The following is a 20212-nucleotide window of genomic DNA, read 5'->3' on the forward strand; positions in this document are numbered from 1 at the left end:
AATTTAGGTCAACAAAACTCCTGGGAAGGAAAATTTTAAGACTGATCCACTTTGTGGATACAGAAAACAAAGACCTGATAAGACCTTCAGCAGACACTAAGGAGACTGGACCCTACCCATGAAGTTCCTCTCCTCAAAAATTCTTGGACCCCTCCTTTAATCTGATTAACTTTGATAATTCAGACCCGAGAAGGCTTCAGGACTTCCGGATCAAGACAACCCGCAAAGAGCCACTGGTGAACAAAGGAAGGGCACATATGCTGCCCAAGCCCATGTGCTGCTTGTGCCCACGTGGCGGAGTACATGCGGTGCCTGAGCACATGTGTCACCCGCATCCCCCCTCTTGAGATGTGTACTTTCATGCTTTCATGTCTAATTCTGGGATGTGTGTAGGGGCTCTCTCCGCCCTTGGAGAAGACCTTGTTCTCTCCTGAGCACGTTACTCACACTCTCTCTCTCTCTTTCTCATTGTCTCCTCCTCCACACTTTCAAAAAACCCTCCAAATAAAATCTGATTTACTTCACTGCTTGTCTACTCCTGAAATTCTTTTCTGCAAGTGAGACAAGAACCCAGTAACCCTGGATCCCAGGTGGCGCAGATTAGGAGAAGACTGGCCATCTTTCTCCTCCCAACCCACGTGAGCCACCCATGGAGACCACCGAAATCATCCCCACTTGACAGATGGAGAAGCTGGGGTGCAGGGAAGTGGACCAAAGCCAGTGCAGACCCCCATGACATGCAGGTCCTCACCCCTCCCAGGCCCCTTCCTTCTTGGCCCTCAGGGAATGCACCCACACCCCCAGCCACCCGAGCTCAGCCCTAAACGACCCCACCAAGTGGGTACTATGGGCACCAGGCCGGAAGTCCTGCCTCCTGGTTCCCATGTCCATCACTGCTCATCAGTTGTTTCCCAGCTCATAATGCCAGGTGTGACCAAACAATCAAACCCTCCAGGGGGTCACCCCCGTCTGGGACTCTTGGTAGCTGTGTCCCTGTTCTTCATCTCTGAACTACAGAGTTCAGACTGAGTGACATTCTAAGGAGAACTGTGGGAACCCCCCTCTCTGCCCCTGGGATCCTCCACAGGGGGTAAGTGCTGGGGCCTAAGGGCTATACAGAATGAGGGAAAAGCAGAATGGGGAGAAAACCCCGACCCGACCCCGGGGCTGATGTGGAAAACACTGCTTATCTGCTTCCCCTTGAGACAAGCCCACAACAGAGATGTTTGTCCCAACACACAAAGCCCTTGGTATGTAAATAGGGTTCAGCCCAGGGATTGGCATAAAGAAGCACTCTCCTCCCGCTGCTCTCCTCCCGCTGATGAGTCTTAAGTCAAAGCAACGGACCTCCCACCCCCCCAACCCCCCCCCCCCCATCCCACCCTACCTCTGTGGCAGGGCATTCCCTTTTGTTATCTCTCTCCTTTTGAGTGCTGTGGTTTGCAAAAGAGACATTGAGTGGCAATCTTGTTCGGACTATAGTCTACTCTCATCACACATTTCCCATCCTGAGAGGAACCTCCCAACACCCTTTATTTGGTGCTCCCTTCTCTATCTGAACTGCCTTTTCCCCTAGCGTGTGGTAGAGAATGGGCACTGGTGGAGGGATGGGTACTTGATCATTGTATAACTGAAACCCAAGCACAAAAATTTGTAAGTCTACAACTGTACCTCATGGTGTTTCACTAATAAAAATTTAAGGAAAAAAAAAAAAAGCAATGGACCTGAGTGGGGCTCGGGATCCCAGTCCGAGTTTGCCACAGCCCCCCTGCCCCCAGCTTTGCTTTCTTATATGTCTCGTTTTCTTTTTTTTGGGGGGGGGAGGGGGGACAGGGGGTTGTTTGGTTTTCAGGGAGATACACTTGCGGTGCTCAGGGCTCACTTCTGGCAGGCTGAGGCGGGGATCAAACCCAGGTCCCTGCATGGTTTCCTCACTCCTCACAGAGCCCCTGCTTCCACCCTGCTCCTCAGGGGCTGGTCTCCAGCAGACGAGGGTCCCCCAGGGCAGATCTGGCCTGCAGCCCCCTGTAGTCACTGCTGTGCCCACCCCGGCAGGGTGGCCCCACTCTGCACAGGCTCCCATCATGTGGCCAGGCTCCCCATGGAGCACAGGCTGCCTCTAGCAGCAACAGCTAGGGGAAATGAGGCCACTCCGCCCGGTGCTGGGGTCTCCGTCCTCTCCCCGTCACACCCCCCAATGGCCCTGTGGTCCAGATCAGCTCCTTCTGCCACCTTGACAGTCAGGTCAGCCGGGGGATGCAGGTGAGAGGTGGGGGGAATGCCCCTTCTCACGCTCACACCCCCACGCAGAAGCCGTGCTCACTCCTATTCTGCCATCACTGACGCAGGGAATCGTTGGACCCATTTTATAGATGTTGAAACTGAGCTCCAAGGAGAACATCCAGAAGTGAGCATGGAGGGAATGGCTCAAATACACATTTTTTTTTTTTAAATTCATCCACTTGACTGTTCATTCCAAAGTTCTGGCTATAAAGAGAAGCACATACTTGTCATTAAGTTATTTAACCGCAGGACAGTCAGCTTCTTCAGACGTGTCGGAGAGAGGTCAACGGACAGCAGAAACAGAAACAAGAATGCAAAAGAGAGTATGGGGGGATTGTCTGCCATAGAGGCAGGGGGAGAGGTGGGAGGGTGGGGGATACTGGGGACATTGGTGGTGGAATATGTGCACTGATGGAGGGATGGGTGTCCAATCATTGTATGACTGAAACTCAAAAAGGGGAAGCTTCATAACTATATCTCATGGTGATTCACTAATCACTGTCACTGTCCTCCCATTGTTCATCGATTTGCTCAAGCGGGCCCAGTAACATTGTGAGACTTGTTGTTACTGGGTTTGGCATATCAAATACATCACGGGGAGCTTGCCAGGCTTTGCTGTGCGAGCGAGATACTCTCAGCAGCTTGCCGGGTGATTCACTAAAAAAAAATAAATAAATAAAAAAGTAATGTGGAGTTCATGCTCAATTCAATTGGCTTAACCAATGACTGAACAAACAGCAGTACTCCTACATTAAAAAAAAAAAAAAGAAAGAAATTGCAGGGATCAGAGAGAGAGTACAGCGGGAAGGGCTCACCTTGCAGGCAGCGAACCCTAGGTCAACCCCCAGCACTGCATACGGGCCCCTGAGCATCACCAAGAATGAGTACAGAGCCAGGAGTAAACCCCAAATATAGCCGTATGTAACCCAAACCCAGCATCACCTCCTCAAAAGAGTAGAAACCACATTTCAGTGTGTGCGAGATATGGTTTGTGTCTTTTTACTTTTTGTTTTCATTTTTTGGGGGGTCATACCTGGCAATATTCAGGGGTTACTCCAGGCTGGAGTGATAGTACAGCGGTAGGGCGTTTGCCTTGCACGCAGCCAACATGGCCAACCCGAGTTCTATTCCTCCGCCCCTCTCGGAGAGCCCGGCAAGCTACCGAGAATATTCGATATGCCAAACACAGTAACAACAAGTCTCACGATGGAGACGTTACTGGGCCCGCTCGAGCAAATCGATGAACAACGGGAGGGCCTTTACTTTTACTTTACTCCGGGCTCTGCACTCAGGAATCACTCCTAGTGGTGCTTGGGGGACCCAATGGGATGCCCGGCATCAAACCTGGGTCAGCTACGTGCAAGGCAAATGCCCTCCCCGCTATGCTGCTGTTCCAGCCCAGTGAAAAGCAGTTTAGATGTAGCTTAGTCCTGCCTTCCTTTCTCCTCAACCACAACTGGGCAGGAGGGGCGGGGGCGGCAGAGGGGCGTTTACGGCCCAAGGAGTGGGCAGCGTGGGGCTGTGTTTCCAGCCTGGGAGGACTGTGTTCCTGTGTGGCCAGCATGGGCCAGGTCTGCCCAGGCTTCAGTCACATCAGAGGGGGCAGGGAGGGGGTGGGGGACGCTGTCAGTCCCCCGATGAGGCCGTGCACCCCAGAGTATTGTTATAAAACACTTGCTGGCACGAACACAGCCACTGGGCTCCCACGTGGCGGGGTGGGGTAAGGCAGGAAGCGGCTTTGCCATGTGGGGCCTCTGGTCTGGGCGTGGGAGGAGAGCCCGGCGGCCGGGCAGGGCTGTGTATAGGGCAGGCCAGGACGTTAGTTTTTTTGTTGTTGGTTTTAGGTTGGTTTGGCTGTTTATGGCCATACGCAGGATGTTCAGGGCCAACGCCAGTCTCTGCACTCCAGGATCACTTTTGGCAGTGCTCAGGGGACCCTATGGGATGCCAGGGATCGAACCTGGGTCAGCCACGTACAAGGCAAGCGCCCCCCTTGCTGTACTATCACTTCAGCCCTGCCAGGATATTAGCTTTTTTTTGGGGGGGGGGGGGTCACACCTGGCAATGCACAGGGGTTACTCCTGGCTCTGCACTCAGGAATTACTCCTGGTGGTACTCGGGGGACCATATGGGATGCTGGAAATCAAACTCGGGTCCGCCGCGTGCAAGGCAAACGCCCTACCCACTGTGCTATCGCTCCAGCCCCAGGATTTTAGTCTTGTCTTTTGAAATGAAAACTGAAAAGTTCAAACTCTCTACACACACACACACACATACACACACACACGTACAAACACACACATGAGCACATGCAACAGCCGCCCCCCCCACTCCAGTTGCCCCCCCCCCCAGCCTGACGCAGGCCCCCCTTTGTTTGTGAAGGTGCCGGAGGCGCCTTCACCCCTGGGCCACACCAGCTGCTTCCTGGGGTGGTGGGCCCTGTGTCCCCGCTTCCCTGGACCAGATCCTGAGGTGCTCCAGGAGCCGAGCACACTCAGCCCCCAAACACCAGAGGGGGTCCCGGGACACCTGCTACACCCCTCAGGGAGCACCCCCCCACCCCATGCACACCCCGCAAAGGACGCCTCTGGGGAAGCGGGTTCGGGTTCAGCTGGGGGCAGGAGACCAGCCTGCCAGCTGGGTGAGCCCAGCCACACTCGGCCCCATCCTGATCCCTGGCAATACTTCCAGGAAACAGCCTTCGTCATAGTCGTCATCGTCAGTTCTGGCTCTGCACTACAGCAATCTCTCCCGGAGGTGCTGCGGGGGGGGGGGGACGGCGCATATGGGATGCTGGTGGCCAAGTGCCACCACTCAAGCTCCCCACCCCGGGTCCTTCCTTCCCTGATGCCTCCCCTCTCGTCTCTCACTGCCACCAGGTGCAGCCTGGAATGCCAGGAGCAACAGGCTCTGCCCGCCCGGGGGAGCCTTGACTCACGGACCCAGACCTGCACCTCGTGGAGCTCATCCGGGCAGCAGCCAGCACAGGCCAGTTACAGGCCAGTAACAGCCCCCACAGCCTGCCAGGCCCCACACCAGTCGCGGCAGGGGGCACACAGAGGCCTGTTTTGCAGAAGAGGAAGTGGAAGTTCCGAAAGGGTCAGTGACTGCCCTTCCATGCACAGCCCAAGCACCCGGCTGTCTGCCTTGCCCGGAAGTGCCTGCCCATGACCGTCTCCCCTGGACAGGCGTGAGAGCTGGCCGAGGTGACCTCACTCACACCCTCCCACCTGCCAGCCTCGGTCACCCCATCCTGCCAATCAGGGGTGGCCCCGGGTGGCAGCTGCTGAGTGGACACTCTCTGCTACATCCCCTCTAAGGGGCAACTCAGAGCCTGGAGAGGCCGGAGAGGCCCCTGACTGGAGCTGGAAGCCAACTCCGTCGCCCAGCACCAGGTCTCTAGGGTCCGGCAGAGGTGGGGGCAGGGAGGTGCGTGGGCCTGTGTGGGCAGTGTCCAGGGGCCATGGCTCTGCCAGAAACCAGTGTCCCACCTGCACGCAGCCTGGCAGGATGGAAGGTCCCCACCTGTCCCCTCCAGGAGGCGCTGGGGAACTGAAGGCACTGTCCTTGCTGGACTCTGAGAGGTGGACACAGGGTAGGGGGCACCCTGCAGCCCGGCTGTTCTCTCTGGAGGCCGTTGGGCAAGGAAAGGGCAGCTGCAGGCCTGGACGGGACACGGGCTGGGGACAAAGGAGCCAGAGCGGACCCCAGTGGGCTGCCGCCCATCACCTCAGTGTCTCTTCCTCACCCCTTCCTCTCCAGGCAGCATCGCGGGGAGGGGCTCTTCTTCTCCCACCCTGCACACCCAGCTCACACCTAGGAGGTGCAAGGGTGAATGCAGCTGAAGCTTCTCAGTTCCCTCCCACTCCCCCACATGCTGTCATCACCCCAGGCTCTCCCCCTACCTCCCTCCTTCCTTCCTCCACACAGTGCACAGGGACTCACACCAGTGACTGCCCAACCGTAAACACCACATACACACACAGAGACACACACACACATACACACTCACACACAGGCACACATACATACAAACCCTCACACACACACACACACACATATACACACACACGGGGAAAGAAACCCCATTTGGCTGCATGCTATTATCCTTATTGTTCAGCACTGGATTGGATTACATCACATTTTGTTAAGGACCTTTGACTCTTTAAAAACATAATTTGAATTATGACCTGCATAAAACACCCAGGCTTCACAGCATGTTTAGAATAAAATCAGACTCTTTCGGAAGGAAGGGGCCTTGGACCACACCCAGCAGCCACGATCAGGGCTGACCCTGTGCTTAGGACTTACTCCTGGCTCTGTGCTCAGGGAACCATTTGCAGTGCCAGGGTTTGAACCTGGTTTGGCCATAGCGAAAGCAATTGCCTTAAGCCCTGTACTATCTCTCCAGTCCTAAAAACCTAACGAGGACACACACAGTCATTGGCTCCTGTGGGTCTCTCTGCAGCTTGCCCACCTATATGTGTGGGCTCGCTCCCCTCCCCTCCCCTCTCCTCCTTTTCCCTTTCCTTCCCACCCTTCCTCCCATCCTTTCGCTTCCCTTTCCTTTCCTCTCTCCCTCCTCCCCTTCCTTCCTTCTTTCCTTCCTCCTCCCTCTCTCCTCTCTTTCTTTTTGGTGTAAGGGATCGAACCCAAGGCTCACACATGCAAGGTGCATACGTACTGATGAGCAACCCTCCCCCCTCCCCCCTTCCCGGCCAAAGGCCGACTTCTTAGGCCCATGAAGCCTAATGCCTGGCGCTTCCAAGTCAAGGTAGGAGCCAGCCCTGCCTCCTCCATGCCTGTACCAAGCTGAGCACAGCTGGTGAGAGAATCAGCCACGTTGCCAAGTCTCACTTCAAATCTATCCCGGTGAGCTGGAGGGGGCCTTCAAGCTGGTCCTATTTACACTTCACTTCCTGAATCTAGCTGCTGAGTCTCTTCCACTTTCTAGAGAATTCTTTCACACTCGCACTTCTCTTCGACACCTCCCCCTGCTTCCTTCTCTCTGCTGGTGGTCTTCAGTATGCCAAGAAGATGCAACCAAGGGCCAGAGCAATGGTACAGTGGGTAGTCTGCCCTGCACACAGCCAAGCTGGGTTCAGTCCCTGGTATCCCACATGGTCCCTAAGCACTGCCAGGAGTAATTCCTGAGTGCAGAGCCAGGGGTCACCCCTGAGCATCACTGAGGTCACTGAGCATGACCTCAAAACAGAAAGAGAGAAAGAGATGAGAGGAAGGAAGGAAGGGAGGGAGGGAGGAGGGAGGAGAGAGGGAAGGAAGGGAAGAAGGGGAGGGAGGGAGGGAGGGAATGGAACCAACTGGCAGCTGCGCCCACTCTCAGCCTCCTGCATGTCGGGTGACCCCCACGTTCCTCTCACAGTGCTCCGTCGTTATCCAGCTCCCACCACATCTGCACCTAAACAACCTCACTCCAGTAGTCTCTCCTTCACACAGTGGCTGGCTTTCCACTCTCTGCTGGACTGTCTCAGTCAGCACACAAACATACTAATGACCCTCCCGTCTGCAAAAACAACAGCGAACAGCCAGAGAGGTAGCTCAATGAGCCGAGAGCAGGCACTGAGTCTATTTCTGGCACCTCCCCCCAACACACACACACACACACACACACACACACACACAGAGAGAGAGAGAGAGAGAGAAAGCTAAACACCTCTAGAATTAAACCCCGAGCACACTGGGTACCGCCCCAAAACTCAAACTACAAAGTAAGATACTTTGTTCCCACTTCTGAGAGCTCCCATCCCCTTATTCTGGAAATTCCTCAGAACAGTGGTGCCTGCCTGCCACTGGCCTTCCCTGCCTCTCTCTTTCCTCTGGAGCCTTCTCCTGCCTCTGATGTCCTCCTGGAAACTGCTCCTGGCAAATCAACAGTTTCCATTCTTACTTCGCCTGACCCACAGCAGCGTCTGGAAACCACCAATCTCTCCTTTTCACCTCTGGTGTCTCTCCTTGCCTGAGGTCTGGGCCATCTCCCCACCTCTAAGAAGTCTCTCAGTCTCCTTTGACTGGGACCTGATCTCTGGCTCAGGTACTGGTTGATCTGTTCTGTGTCTCGAGATCTCAACCCAACCATACTTAAATGCCACCTACTCATCAACGGCGCTCACCTGGGTAGAGCCAGCCCCTTCTCTCCTCCGAACTCTGTCCTGGAGCTTCAACTGCCTACCCAGCCCTCGACAGAGGTACCTGATGAACAATCATCACACACTCAGCGGCCCTGAGCCTTAACTCCTCTAACTGCGTCCCAGACACACAGGCCCTCAGGTAATGCCCGTTTCCTCCCTTCCCCTGATAATGGGAAGTCCGGCCATATTTCATTTTTCTTTCTATGGAATTACCATGAGATACACAGTTACAAAGTTGTTCATGGTTGGGTTTCAGTAATACAATGTTTCACCACTCAACCCTTTTCCAGTGTACATTTCCCGTCATCAATGGCTCCAGTTTCCCTCCTGCCACCCCACCATCACCAATATGATTTTCAGCACTCAGTTCTTGTCCAGAGAGATCATTTCCAACTAACATTGTCATAGTGGTCTTTTCTCTATCCTAACTGCACTACCCCATGACTTGTGGCTAGCTTCCTACCATGGACCAGACTTCCTGGCTCTCATTTCTACTGTCTTTGGGTATTAATCTTATACTATGTGGTTTTATACACACACACACACACACACACACACACACACACACACACACACACTCAATCCCCACCAGTTCAATCCCCACCACCACGTATGGTCCTCCTGACCACAGCCAGGAATAAGCCCTGAACCAAGGTACACTGCTCTAACTGGTGACCTAGAATCATGCATCCCTAAATCATGCATGGGATAAAATATATGTCCCACAAATGAATCCAATCATTCCACGTCTGCACCTCTCCCTCTGACTCATTTCACTTAGCACGATACTCCCCATGACCACCCACGTATAAGCAAATTTCATTCCTTCATGTTTCCTAAAGGCTGTGTAGTGTTCCACTGTGTAGATGTATCATGGTTTCTTTATCCACTCGAGTATCTTCGAACATCCACTCATTGTTCTCAGGCAAAACACAAAGCAATCTGGCCATAGTCAGTCTTTAAGCAAACTCTTTCTTCAAAATACATCCAGATTGGAAACAAATCATGATCTACTCATACAACAGAACTCTAATAGCAAGGAGGGAAAAAAATAAAGTAAATCCCAAACCCTACTGGTTCTCTCAGTAAGTATGACTTTCAGAGCTACTTTTACATTTCAGAAGCCAGGGACACAGTCTCATCAAAAGTTCTAGAGCAGGGGCCAGAGAGATAGTGTAGGAATTCTGGCACTTGCTTTGAATTCAGCCGACCCCGGTTCAATCCCCACCGCCACATATGTTCCCCCTGACCACAGCCAGGAGTAAGCCTTGAACCAAGGTGTACTGCTCTAATTGGGCCCTAGAGCAGTATTTGGGTCTCTCAACTCTAAATCATATCCTGTCACCCTTTCCTCTAAACCTGGAGTCCAAACCGCAGATCTGGGGGTTTCAAAGGACTGAAGACAATGGCTCTAGACTCTACAATGGCTCCCCATTTTCCTCAAGGTACATGCCACTGTCCTTCCAAGCCTGGGGGCCAGCCAGCTCCTCATTTCTGGTGGTGATGCCAGTCCCCTCCTCTTCAATGCCCTGTGCCAGATGCACACACCCAACGCTTGCTGGCACACCTGCTGAATCATGTCAAGGGAATATTCTCCGGATGTTTGCAGGACCCAAATGGCACCTTCTCCAGGAAGCCATCACCCCATTTACCAGTGCAACCCTTGGGACCGGAGCCATTGTACAGTAGGGAAGGCACTTGCTTCGCAGGTGGCAGACCCAGATTTGATCCCTGGAACCACATAGGGTCTGTCTGCCAGCACCACCAGGAGTGATTGCTGAGCAGAGCCAGAATGTGACCACACACACACACACACACACACACACACACACACACACACACACGACAAAAGTACAGTCCTTGGAAGCCAGAAAGGTCAAGTGGCAGAGCATATGTGAGCCCTGAGCAATGTCAGTGGTAGCTTCCAAGCACCACTGGGTGCAGCCACTCTTTAAAAATCAAATTTTAGAGACCAGAGAGATAGTACAGCAGGTTAGGTGTTTTGCCTTGCATACACCTGACCCAGGCTCAATCTCCGGCATACTATATGGGGCCCAAGAGTCCCACTAGGTGTAATTCCTGAATACAGAACCAGAAATGATCCCTGAACATCGCTGGGTGTGCCCTAAAACAAAAACAAAACAAAAAAAATAAATTTAAGGGCTGGAAGGACACTTGCCTTGCACATGACTGACCAGAGTTCGATACTTGACATCCCCTGTGGTCCCTGAGCACTTCCAGAAGTCATTCCCAAGTGCAAAGGCAGGAATAAGTCCTGAGCATTGCCAGGTGTGACCCACAAACAAACAAAAAATTAAAGTTAACAAAAGTGCTTTGGATGTGGGCATGTGGCTTGGTAGCAGAACATGTGCTGAGCAAGTACGAGGCCTCGAGATTCATCCCTGGCATCACAAACAAAACCAAGAAACCCTGCAACCTTTTCTCCCCACCCTCCTCCTGCAGCCCCAGACGCACCAATGCTGCTCTTCCCACTTTCCCCCAGAGCACAGTTTACTATCCCTACACTCTGGGTACCACATTTATGATTTAGCATCTGTCCTCCAGCCCATTAGCACACAGCTTCCCCGAGGATCGATTTTGTTAATGAATGTGTCCCCAGTATCTTTAATAATGCCTGGCACAGATCAAGCCCTGAAAACCTATTTGTTGAAGGAGGGGAGGAAGGAACCAATGAATACTCCAGCCCTGTACGGGAACAAGCCCAAATGACCAGCTGCCTTTCTCTCTTCCAGGGCAGAGAAATTCCACAGGCAGGTGGTGGAAGAAGATAGTGCAGACGTGTCTCCCTCCATGATCTGGGCTGCAGAGTTGCAGTGTACCAGGGTCCAGCCTCCCAGTCCGAGAACCTAGCATCGGACACCTCGACCCACCACCTTAGCCGGTTGGGAATTCCCCCATGACTGCCTGCATCTTGGGGAACCAGCCTCAACAGTTGCTGAGAGCTCCCACACAGGCAGAGAGCAGATTGGCCTGGACCCCAGTGTTTTCGTGAAGGAGGAAAGGCCAACCATCTTCCTAACCCAAGCCTCCCAAGCAAGTAGGGAAGATAATTCGCAAAGTGAGAGTCCGTGCAAGAGAAGGACCCCTTTTCTTCTCTTCTTTGGAGCCAAGGAAGTTCCTAGCAGTTCCCGTCATCTCCCTGCCTGCCCCCAAATCATTAGATGCAAGGGGGCACCAATGCCAGGGCCCAACCCCCTCCTTCCCCTCAGCCCCCAGCACTAGCAGCCAGCCTTTGTGCTCAGCAGCAGGGGGTGACTCCTGGGGCTGGAAGTTAAGGAAGCCAGCAATGAATGGGGTGATTCATGCAGCCCCAAAAACTCTATGTCCTGCTTCTCTGAGTAAACGTCCCGCCAGCCAACCTGGGCAAGCACCGCCGTCAGGGGCTCCAGGCCCTTCAGAAGCAGCCATGGGACAGACCCAGGCCAAAGGACAGAGGAGGCCAGCAAGATACACCCCTGGGGCTTGCAATTTCCAGCAGGAGGAGCAGAGAGCACTGGAGTAAAGGGATTCGGAAAGGAAGCTCCCAAGGAAACCTGTAGAGGTCTAGACGCAGCACTGATGAGAGATACGCACTGTGGGTGTCGCTCTCTGCGGTGCTATTTGTAGTAATAAGCAAATCAGGAACAGGCGAAAGAGCCGGAAAAGGTAAGCATGAGTAAATAAATAGGACAGACACCGACCGAAGCATATCACGGCGGGGCCCCTCTGAGCAGACCCGGCTCCGTGCACAGATGTGGGCTTGCCCTTCTGGTGCTTTCCAAGCCCAGGAAGACCCCCTGGACCGTGAGCGATGGGAAGACGGTTTGCCCCACTGAACCCCCAGCTCGGGGCCTCACCACTTCCCAGGGGACGGGGGCTTCAGTTGAGAATTCACAAAAAGATTAATCCAATATTATAAAGATACTTATGTTATAAAAATCCTCAGAAGATTGTTTTATTGCTATGGGGATATGCTTCTCATACCATGGGATGAAGAAAACAGGACATAAAACCAGAGACGTTCTCGGCAATGTAAAAATAATATATCTATATATATACGTGTGGAAAATTTTTCTGGAACACCAAAATGTTAAGCGTAATCTGTAGGTGGTAGAATTGCTGGTGATTTTTATCATCTTTATTTTATCATCTTTCTCTATTTCTCAAAATGTTACCAATAGACAGGGATGGGGTTTGTGCTCAGGAATGAATAGCAAATGTTGGGCCTTGGTCTCTACTCCACGTCCCTCAGCCCTGACCACTGTCCTCCTTCCACAAAGCACAAGGCCCAGGCAGTTGCTCCAGAAGCACTTTCTGGAAGCCAACCCAGGGCAGGACAGGAAGCATTCACCCTTGGAAGGGAGCCAGGTCCCTCTCACCCAAGCCTGCCTCCCCTGGCGACACAGCTTTCCCATCACCAGCCTGAATCCAAGCCCAGAAGCGACCTTTTTATTTTATCTATGTAGGTTTTAGGGCCACACCCGGCGATGCTCAGGGCTTACTCCTGGCTCTGTACTGGTACCCAGGGGACCATATGGGGTGCCGGGAATAGAACCTGGGTTAACTGCATCCAAGGCGCAAGCCCTGCTTGCTGTACTATCTCTCTGGTCCAGAAATGACCTGTTTAATCACAAAACAATGTCCACTCCTCTCTTGACCCTCCAGCCCACAACAAATTTGCCAAAGACCCTCGAGGCCACAACTCCCTCTTAATTCCTTTGTTCCTTTGCACCCAAGGCTGGGGAGCCTGAAGGGAGGAAAGAGCTCCGGGCTGAGGGCCCCTGGGCCCCTGTGTCTCTGCAGCCCTGTGAGGGAGCTTGGGGTGCTGGGCTGCTCCTCAGACACTCGCCTATGACTCATTAGTCATCCTTAGAGTGTCTGCAGACACAGACGGCCTTCTCTCCTCAACGAGGCGGCACTAGAGAGCAATTCTCCGAGGGCCAGAGGCCGCAGATGGCCACCTGCTGGGCCACAAACAAGCCCACAGGCCCTTCAGGGACCAAGAGAAGGTGGGCTCACAGGCCCCCTCAAGCATTGGATCTCTTCCCAGTCGGCCATCCCTGCTCCCTGCTGGTCTGTAGCCCCCCCGGGCAGCATCCAGCTGTGGATAGAACCTGGGTTCAAGTGAAGGTGGAAACTGAGGGGCGGGGGTGTGGCGCAGTGCCAGGGGAACTGAGTGCAGAGAGCATTGGTATGGAGCAGAGAAGAATCACCGAGGCCAGCCTGGAGGAGACCCCCAATCCTGGAGTTTTCTGGGTGGGTGGGGGGATTCAAGCAAGAAGCCTGGCCTCAGTGGATGAAGACGACAGTAGGAGCTGGGAAAATAGCTCAAAGGGCTGGAGCACGTGTTTTGCCCACACATGAAGGCCCTGGGCGCAATCCCTGGGGCCACATAGCTGCCCCAGTGCTGGGTATAGACCAGGTGGTCCCGCAGCACCCCTGACCCCAGGCAGCATCAGAAGTGGTGGTCAGATCCACCCCCAGCACTGAATGGCAGGTCCTTGAACAAATCAAAGGCCGACCACTCATCTATAGATTAGGACTGGGGCACAGAAACTCCCTGCCTGTCTGAAAAATGCATTGCCACTTAGAAGCACCCGTTTCAAATTCCAGCCAGTGGGCCAGTGACAGGAGGTGGGAGCAGGTTGAAGACCACCGAATCAGACTACCTGGATTCCAGTCCTACCTCTAGTCCCAACAGACACCAAGTGCAGGCAAACGACTCCACCGCCCCCCACTTTCAGCCGCGGTGTGCCCACAAAAGGAGGGTAAGGACCAGCTCTCCCAGCGAGAGCCCTGAGCTTTGAGAGCAGTCAAGCAAAAAACCAAAAGACAACCCAGCCTCGGACTGAGCTCATGCTGGTGCAGAGGCCAAACTCAGGCCCGCAGGAGACACCACAGAGAGAGCAGAATTCTGCAGAGGGTGGGATGGGGCCTCGGAGACCTCCATCCAGCCCCAAGTCACAGACCATGGAAAGAAATGGCTCAGAGAGGCCGCGTCCCTCCTCCAAGAATGCACAGCTGTGAGTGACAGAGCCAGACCCAAACGCAGGTCCTTCCAACTCCCCAACACCAGCCGCCACCTGGGGCTCCCGCTCACCCCTTGTCGATGTTCCCCATAACCTGCCACCTGGAGGAGGCACCACCACTCCCGAGGGCCACGGAGAAAACCTGGGGTGGGGGCAGAGCAGGGGGAAGGTGGGGGATCTGAGACGCAGGCGCGGGGGGAGGCGGGGAGCGAGAGGCGCAGAGCAGGGAAATGAGCACAGGTTTCTGATGAATCACTGACTTGTGCTTTTCTGGGTTTGGGTGACGGGATCACGCTACCTGTTTACTCTCCTGGCTTTCTCCCAGGAAGAAGGAAATACATTTTGTGGCTGAGTGACCAAACCGCCTGTCCGGGTGAGGGGCCCAGCCAGCAATGCTTGGTCAGTCTAATATCCGGTGACCAGGGTCACATTTGTCTTCACCGGCTTGTCAGAGCTCAGAGAGGGACTCCGAGGGTACCCCCCTCCCGCCCCTCCCCCCCGCCTGACCTAGCAGTCCACTGAGCCCGGTCGCCCAGCAGAGACTCTGCTGGTTCTCCTATAGGGACCTGGGGCAGTGACAGGCAGGGCCTGAGGGGGGTGGGGGGCACACCCTCAGCTTTGGGTGCCCCTGCAGGCCCTTCGCTCCCTCTAGGGAATGGCTCCTCTGGTGGGTAGGCACTGCCACCACAGCTGGGCTGCGGGAAGATTAGAGGCTGGACATCTGGAAGGTTCTAGAAACTTCTGCATCATGGACTGTGTCCACTCTGTGTCGGAAACTGTGCCGGGCAGAGCAATCGGCAGAGACAGATCAAACCTGGTCGCAGCCAGATCACTGCCCTTCTACAGACACGCCACCGAGAGACGCTTGCAGCCAGAAGGCAGCAGCACCCCTCCCCTCCTGGGAACCCGGGTGTGTGAGCGGGGGCAGGCCTCGGGCTTCAGCCCCACGGGGAGCCCATGTCAATCACATGGATGAAACTCTAGACACGAGTCTAACTAACCATCTACGGCTCACATGAGCTACGTCAGACAGCAACCAGTGCTTCATCCATTTGCTTTTGGTTCAGGGCCACATCCTGCCATGCTCAGGGGCTCCTCCCAGCTGAGTGCTCTGAGGTCAGGCCTGATATGCAGAGCCTGTGCTCTAGCGCCATGAGCCACCACGTAGCACAGACGGGAGATTATCCTCAGCCTGGGGAGACGGTTCCAGGTCACGGGCATCCTATACAGACGAGGACATCAAAGTTTCAGCGGGAGATCTGTGAAGTGATTTGGCGACTTCCCAAGGTGGCACAGCCAGAAATTCACAGCAAAGGTTTACACCCGGCACTCAGTCCTCTCTGTTCTTGGCCCCAGCAGGTGGAGCTGGGGCCAGAGCAGCGGAGGTTGGAGGTGGGTCTGTGGGGCCAGTGGCTCCTGTCTACTGGGCAGGGAGGGCCACTGGGCATCCCATGACCTCCTCACCAGGAGCAGGCCCTGGTAGGGCATCCACGCCGCAGACAGCATTTCTAGCAGCCTATCTGAAGATTTTCCTGACGTGAACACACAGCCACGCTACCGTGCTTCCGAGTCATGGTCATGCTCCAGGGCAGAGCTCAGCTTCCCAGGCACATGGCAGCCCAGACCGTGTTCCTGGGGGGGATTCCCCACCCACACTCTCTCCAGGATAGCAGTCTTTCAGGCCCTGGCTTTCCCGGGAAACATGGGCGCTAGAGAGGAGAAGGCGATGGACAGACACTGGACTCCAGGTACTGGCCCGGGAAGACCAGGAAGGGGGCTGGGCTCGGCTCGCCATAGCCAGCTCTTAGGGCACCCCCCTGCAGGAGAACACGGCACGCGGAGACCAGCTCAGGAGAGATGTGGGTGCCAGGTCTGCTCAGGCAAGTTGCCATGTAAGGCAGAGGCCCGGTGTCCGGGCACGGAGGCTACTCTGGGGGATCAGGTGGCACCAGCCGGACCTGGCCAGTGCTGCCTTGGAGAAGAATCTTCGAGGGACAAGATGTAAGAGAGAGACAGGCACGACACGCATGAGAGTCCCAGCAGGGCCGGCCCTGGCACAGAGCCCAGGCATTTGCTGGCACTTGCTGGCCCCGGCACTGCCTGGGAAAGGAGCCCCAGTCTGGGCCGGACCCCGCTTGAGAACAGCCACCATCCCCCCACCACCGCCTCCCAGGGCCGTCTGGAGGCAGCAGAAGCGCCTCTGCGGGACCAGCCGGCAGACACACGCGGGCTGCAGCAGGCGCAGATGCCGCCCACATTCCTCCAGCCTCCAGCCTGCTCCGGAGCCCCTTCGTGGGGTGGGGCAGCCTGACTGCCTGGGGAAGGGGAGCTGCCCGGCACGGTGGTACCCAAGGCGCAAGAGAACCAAAGGATGTGCTCAGGAAGAAGCAGAGGAGGAGGCAGGACCAGCGAGGGGGGCCCCTCAGCTCATCCTCACCCACACTGCAATCTGCCGGGTCCCCCCACTTCCCAAAAGCCCCCGCGGGGCTCAGCGTGCCCCACGCAGCACTGGCTCTGCCCGTCAGGGGTTCCCCTCTAAGATCCTCCCACCCCAGCTTCGGATGCCCACCGAGTTCCTGTGCCCCCAGCCCCTCCTGCAGCCTTGGAGCTCAGCCAGCCTTGCAGGACAGAGCAGGGCAAGGCGAGGCAGGGAGCACCACCCCACCCCCCACCCTGAACCTCCCTGGGAGGGTGCTGTCCCTCTGGGCCTCCACCCCGCCATCCCCCCCAGGGCTGCCAGGGACTGACTGACCTGAGCGGGATCTTGACCCGGAGGTAGCGGTCCACGGCAATGGCCAGCAGGGCCAGGATGGAGCTCTGGGTAAGGATGAGGACCGGGCAGGCGAACATGAGACAGGTGTGGAAGTATGTCTGGGGCCCGACGTTGATGAGGATGGCCAGCGGGATGACCAGAGCGCCCACAGCCACGTCAGCCACCGCCAGCGACACGATGAAGCAGAAGGTGGCATCCCGCAGCGCCTGGTTCACCTTCACCGCCCAGATCACCAGCACGTTCCCGGGCACCGAGACCAGGGCGATGAGCACCTCGATGCCGATGTAGGCGGCCTGGAAGGCCGAAATGGAGGGCGGCATGGCGGGCACGGGCTGGGCACATCAGCAGGCGGGCACCGAGGGGCACGAGGCAGGCACCTGTGGTCACGGAAACCTGGGTAGGGAGGCCGGCCGTGGAGCGAAGGGGAGGCCCAGGCAGTGCCGGGCGTTCGGCTGCTTGGAGCTCTGCCCAGCTGGGCACTTGGCGTACCTGCCCCAGCTGGCAAGGCACCGGCCCTTCCTCTGCCTAATCTCCGTCCCCTCCCCTTATCCCCAGAGGTTCCATTCAGTCACTTAAAATAGCAGCGCCGGCTCCGCCACCGGCCGTTTTATCGGGTGTCAGGCAAGCTCCCCGCGCGCACACACCCCACAGGGGTCCTCCACGCCTGACTCTGCCCACCCGGAGCCTAAGAGTGCGGAGAGCTCACCGTGCTGCCTGCTGGCCGCCAGAGGGTCCCAGAGGCGGGGCCCGGAGTTCGGGGCACCTGGCGGCGCCCTGGGCTGCGCGGCCGCGCCGGGCAGGGCTGGGCTCCGGGCAGCGCGCGGCTCATGGTCCCCGGGCTCCCGCCGCAGCGCTCCCGGCCCGGCCTTTCAGGCAATCACATGGTGCGGCCGGGCTCGGCCCCGGACGCTTTTAAAGAGGTAGCACCCACTTTCGCACCTGGCCCCGGCGGCACCGACGCGGGGCGCGGGCCGCGCTCCCTGCACCCCCAGGCCGGGCCGCGGGCTCCCCGCCCCCAGCCCGCGCGCGCGCCCCTGCCCGGCGCCCACCCCGCGGCTCCTGCGTCCGGGTCCGCCAGGAACCTCGCCCCGAGGGGACCTGGGAAGGGTCGCGGGGTCCCCCCTCTTCCTGCCCGCTCCCGCGTCCCCGCTGGGGAGCCCCGGGGCCGCCAGCGGCACAGACTTACCCAAGGTCACCCGGGCGAGCAGGGCGCCCCGACACCTCCACGGCCGCCCCAGCGCCCGCCCGCGCTCGACGCCCCCCGCAGCGCCCGCTTCCCGGGGATGCCCGGGGGAGCGCGAGGCCAGCGCGCGCGGGCCCGGTGGCTGCGGGCTGCTCGGGACTCGCCTCGCCCCCGGCGCGGGAGCTGAGTGACAATCGGGCTCGGCACACCGGGAGGGGGCGGGGGCGCGGCACCGGCACCCGCGGGCCCCTCCCCGCCCCCCCGTCTCCTCCCCCACCCTCTTCCCAGACAAAGGAAGTGAATCTGGGTGAGAGCCGCCGCGCCCTCGCCGGCCGGACTGCGGCGACCCCCACGCCCCCGGGCCCCTGCCCCACTGCCCCCGGAGACGCACGCGCCCCGGCACCCGGGGTGCCCGGCCTTGGCGCGGGGGCAGGCGCCAGCCGCCGCCGCCTCCTCATCATCCTCCGCAGGCTCCATCCTGAGTCATTCCAGCCCTTTCCCTAGAGCTTCCTGGGGTCGAGCCCCAGTTCCATTTTACAGACCTGCATGCTGAGGCGCGGAGGCGGGATGAGCTTGCTCGGGTCACCTGCGCCCCCTCGTGCCCATTTTCTCTCCTCCCTTCTCAAAGCACGGCCCCTCGGCCATCAGGGATCCATCCCTGCTGTGGACGCCGAAGCACGGACTCAAGAGATGGACGGCAGTCCCCAGGTGATGCAGCAGGCCCCAAGGGGACCAGGGGAAGGACCCGGCTCCCGGCTTTCCCCCAGACTTCACCCTTTGTTCCCGCGTCCCACTGCGTCCCTCTCCTCCTGCATCCTGCAGCGGCTTCGCGGGACCGACCCGCGGGGACCAAGGACCCGGGAAGTGGACACCGGGCAGGTGTGCTGGGAGGGGAGCCGCCTGGGCACGCCGGGCGCCGTGGCCACTACCCTCGTGCTGGCCCTCGGCGTGGGCCAGAAGGACTTCTGCCCAGAATGGGCTGAGCGCGCGGCTCCTTCCCGGCTCTGCACCCGCGCGCAGTGATGAGCCGGGTGGGGCGGCATCGGGAAAGGCTGGGATCGCCGCAGGAGGAGAAAGCCGGCCGTGGAAAGAGAACTTCCGTTTCTGCCTTCAGGGGAGCGTGAAATCGGCGCCTGGGGCGGCTAGCCTGGCTGGAGAAAGTAGGAAGTGTGAATGCCCTAGCCCTGGCCTCCACTTCCCCTGCAGACAGCCCCATCCCTCGGCCGCATGCTGGTGCGTCCACTTCCCCGCCCCCACCCTCCAGCCCCAGAACTCCCCATTTTTGCAGCCCGCAGCTTTGCCCTGGCGCCCTGCCCCCCTGCGGGCTCCAGGCGTTCAGGGGCCAGGGAACTTTTTTCTCTCCTAAATTTCACTCCCTGAGAAATCTGCACTCAGGCACACCCAGTTTGGGGCCCCGGGGCCATAGCCCATCAGGGTGACCCTACCTGACTCTCAGTTGCATCTTCAACTCCTGGGGGACCATGAGTCACCCCTTCCCCCCCATATGATTCTTACCATGGTTTCCAGCATGTGGCTGAGACATCTGCAGGATACCTAACTTGTAGGTGGTTTGTCCCTCTATTCTGGGTGACATAAAGCCCAACAAGGCCTCTTCCTCCCCTCCCTTGGCCTTCCCCCCAATGGTCTCATAGTCAGGCCTCTGGGTGGGGGTTCCACTGGCCAGTTTGAGAGGGCAGTTGGCCAGGGTAGGGGCCACCCCAGCTTCTGTGGTGGGGGCAGGAGGCAGGCGGTGGGGACTGCACACCGGCTGCTGAGTTCTGGGGTGTGGTGAGGG

The 20212-nt window shown here is 57.3% G+C and overlaps 1 protein-coding gene across 3 annotated transcripts in view; it reads right to left on the reverse strand.

Annotated features, from left to right (window-relative positions):
* The window catches only part of ADORA1 (adenosine A1 receptor), a 35243-nt gene extending 16500 nt beyond the window's left edge, over positions 1–18743 (reverse strand). The window contains exons 1-2 of one of the 3 annotated variants that reach the window (XM_056110594.1): positions 18421–18743; positions 17214–17611 (exon numbers count right to left, since the gene is read on the reverse strand). In XM_056110594.1, coding sequence (XP_055966569.1) covers positions 17214–17554 — 341 coding nt within the window. In that variant the 5' untranslated portion in view covers positions 17555–17611; positions 18421–18743. Of the gene's footprint in view, positions 1–17213; positions 17612–17940; positions 18292–18420 lie in introns of those variants that run through there. The other 2 variants (XM_056110592.1, XM_056110595.1) reach the window with 2 other exon arrangements.
* Between the last annotated feature and the right edge of the window lie 1469 nt (positions 18744–20212).

This window comes from Sorex fumeus, unplaced genomic scaffold (genome assembly GCF_029834395.1).
Source record: "Sorex fumeus unplaced genomic scaffold, SorFum_2.1 ptg000010l, whole genome shotgun sequence".
NCBI lineage: Eukaryota > Metazoa > Chordata > Mammalia > Eulipotyphla > Soricidae > Sorex > Sorex fumeus.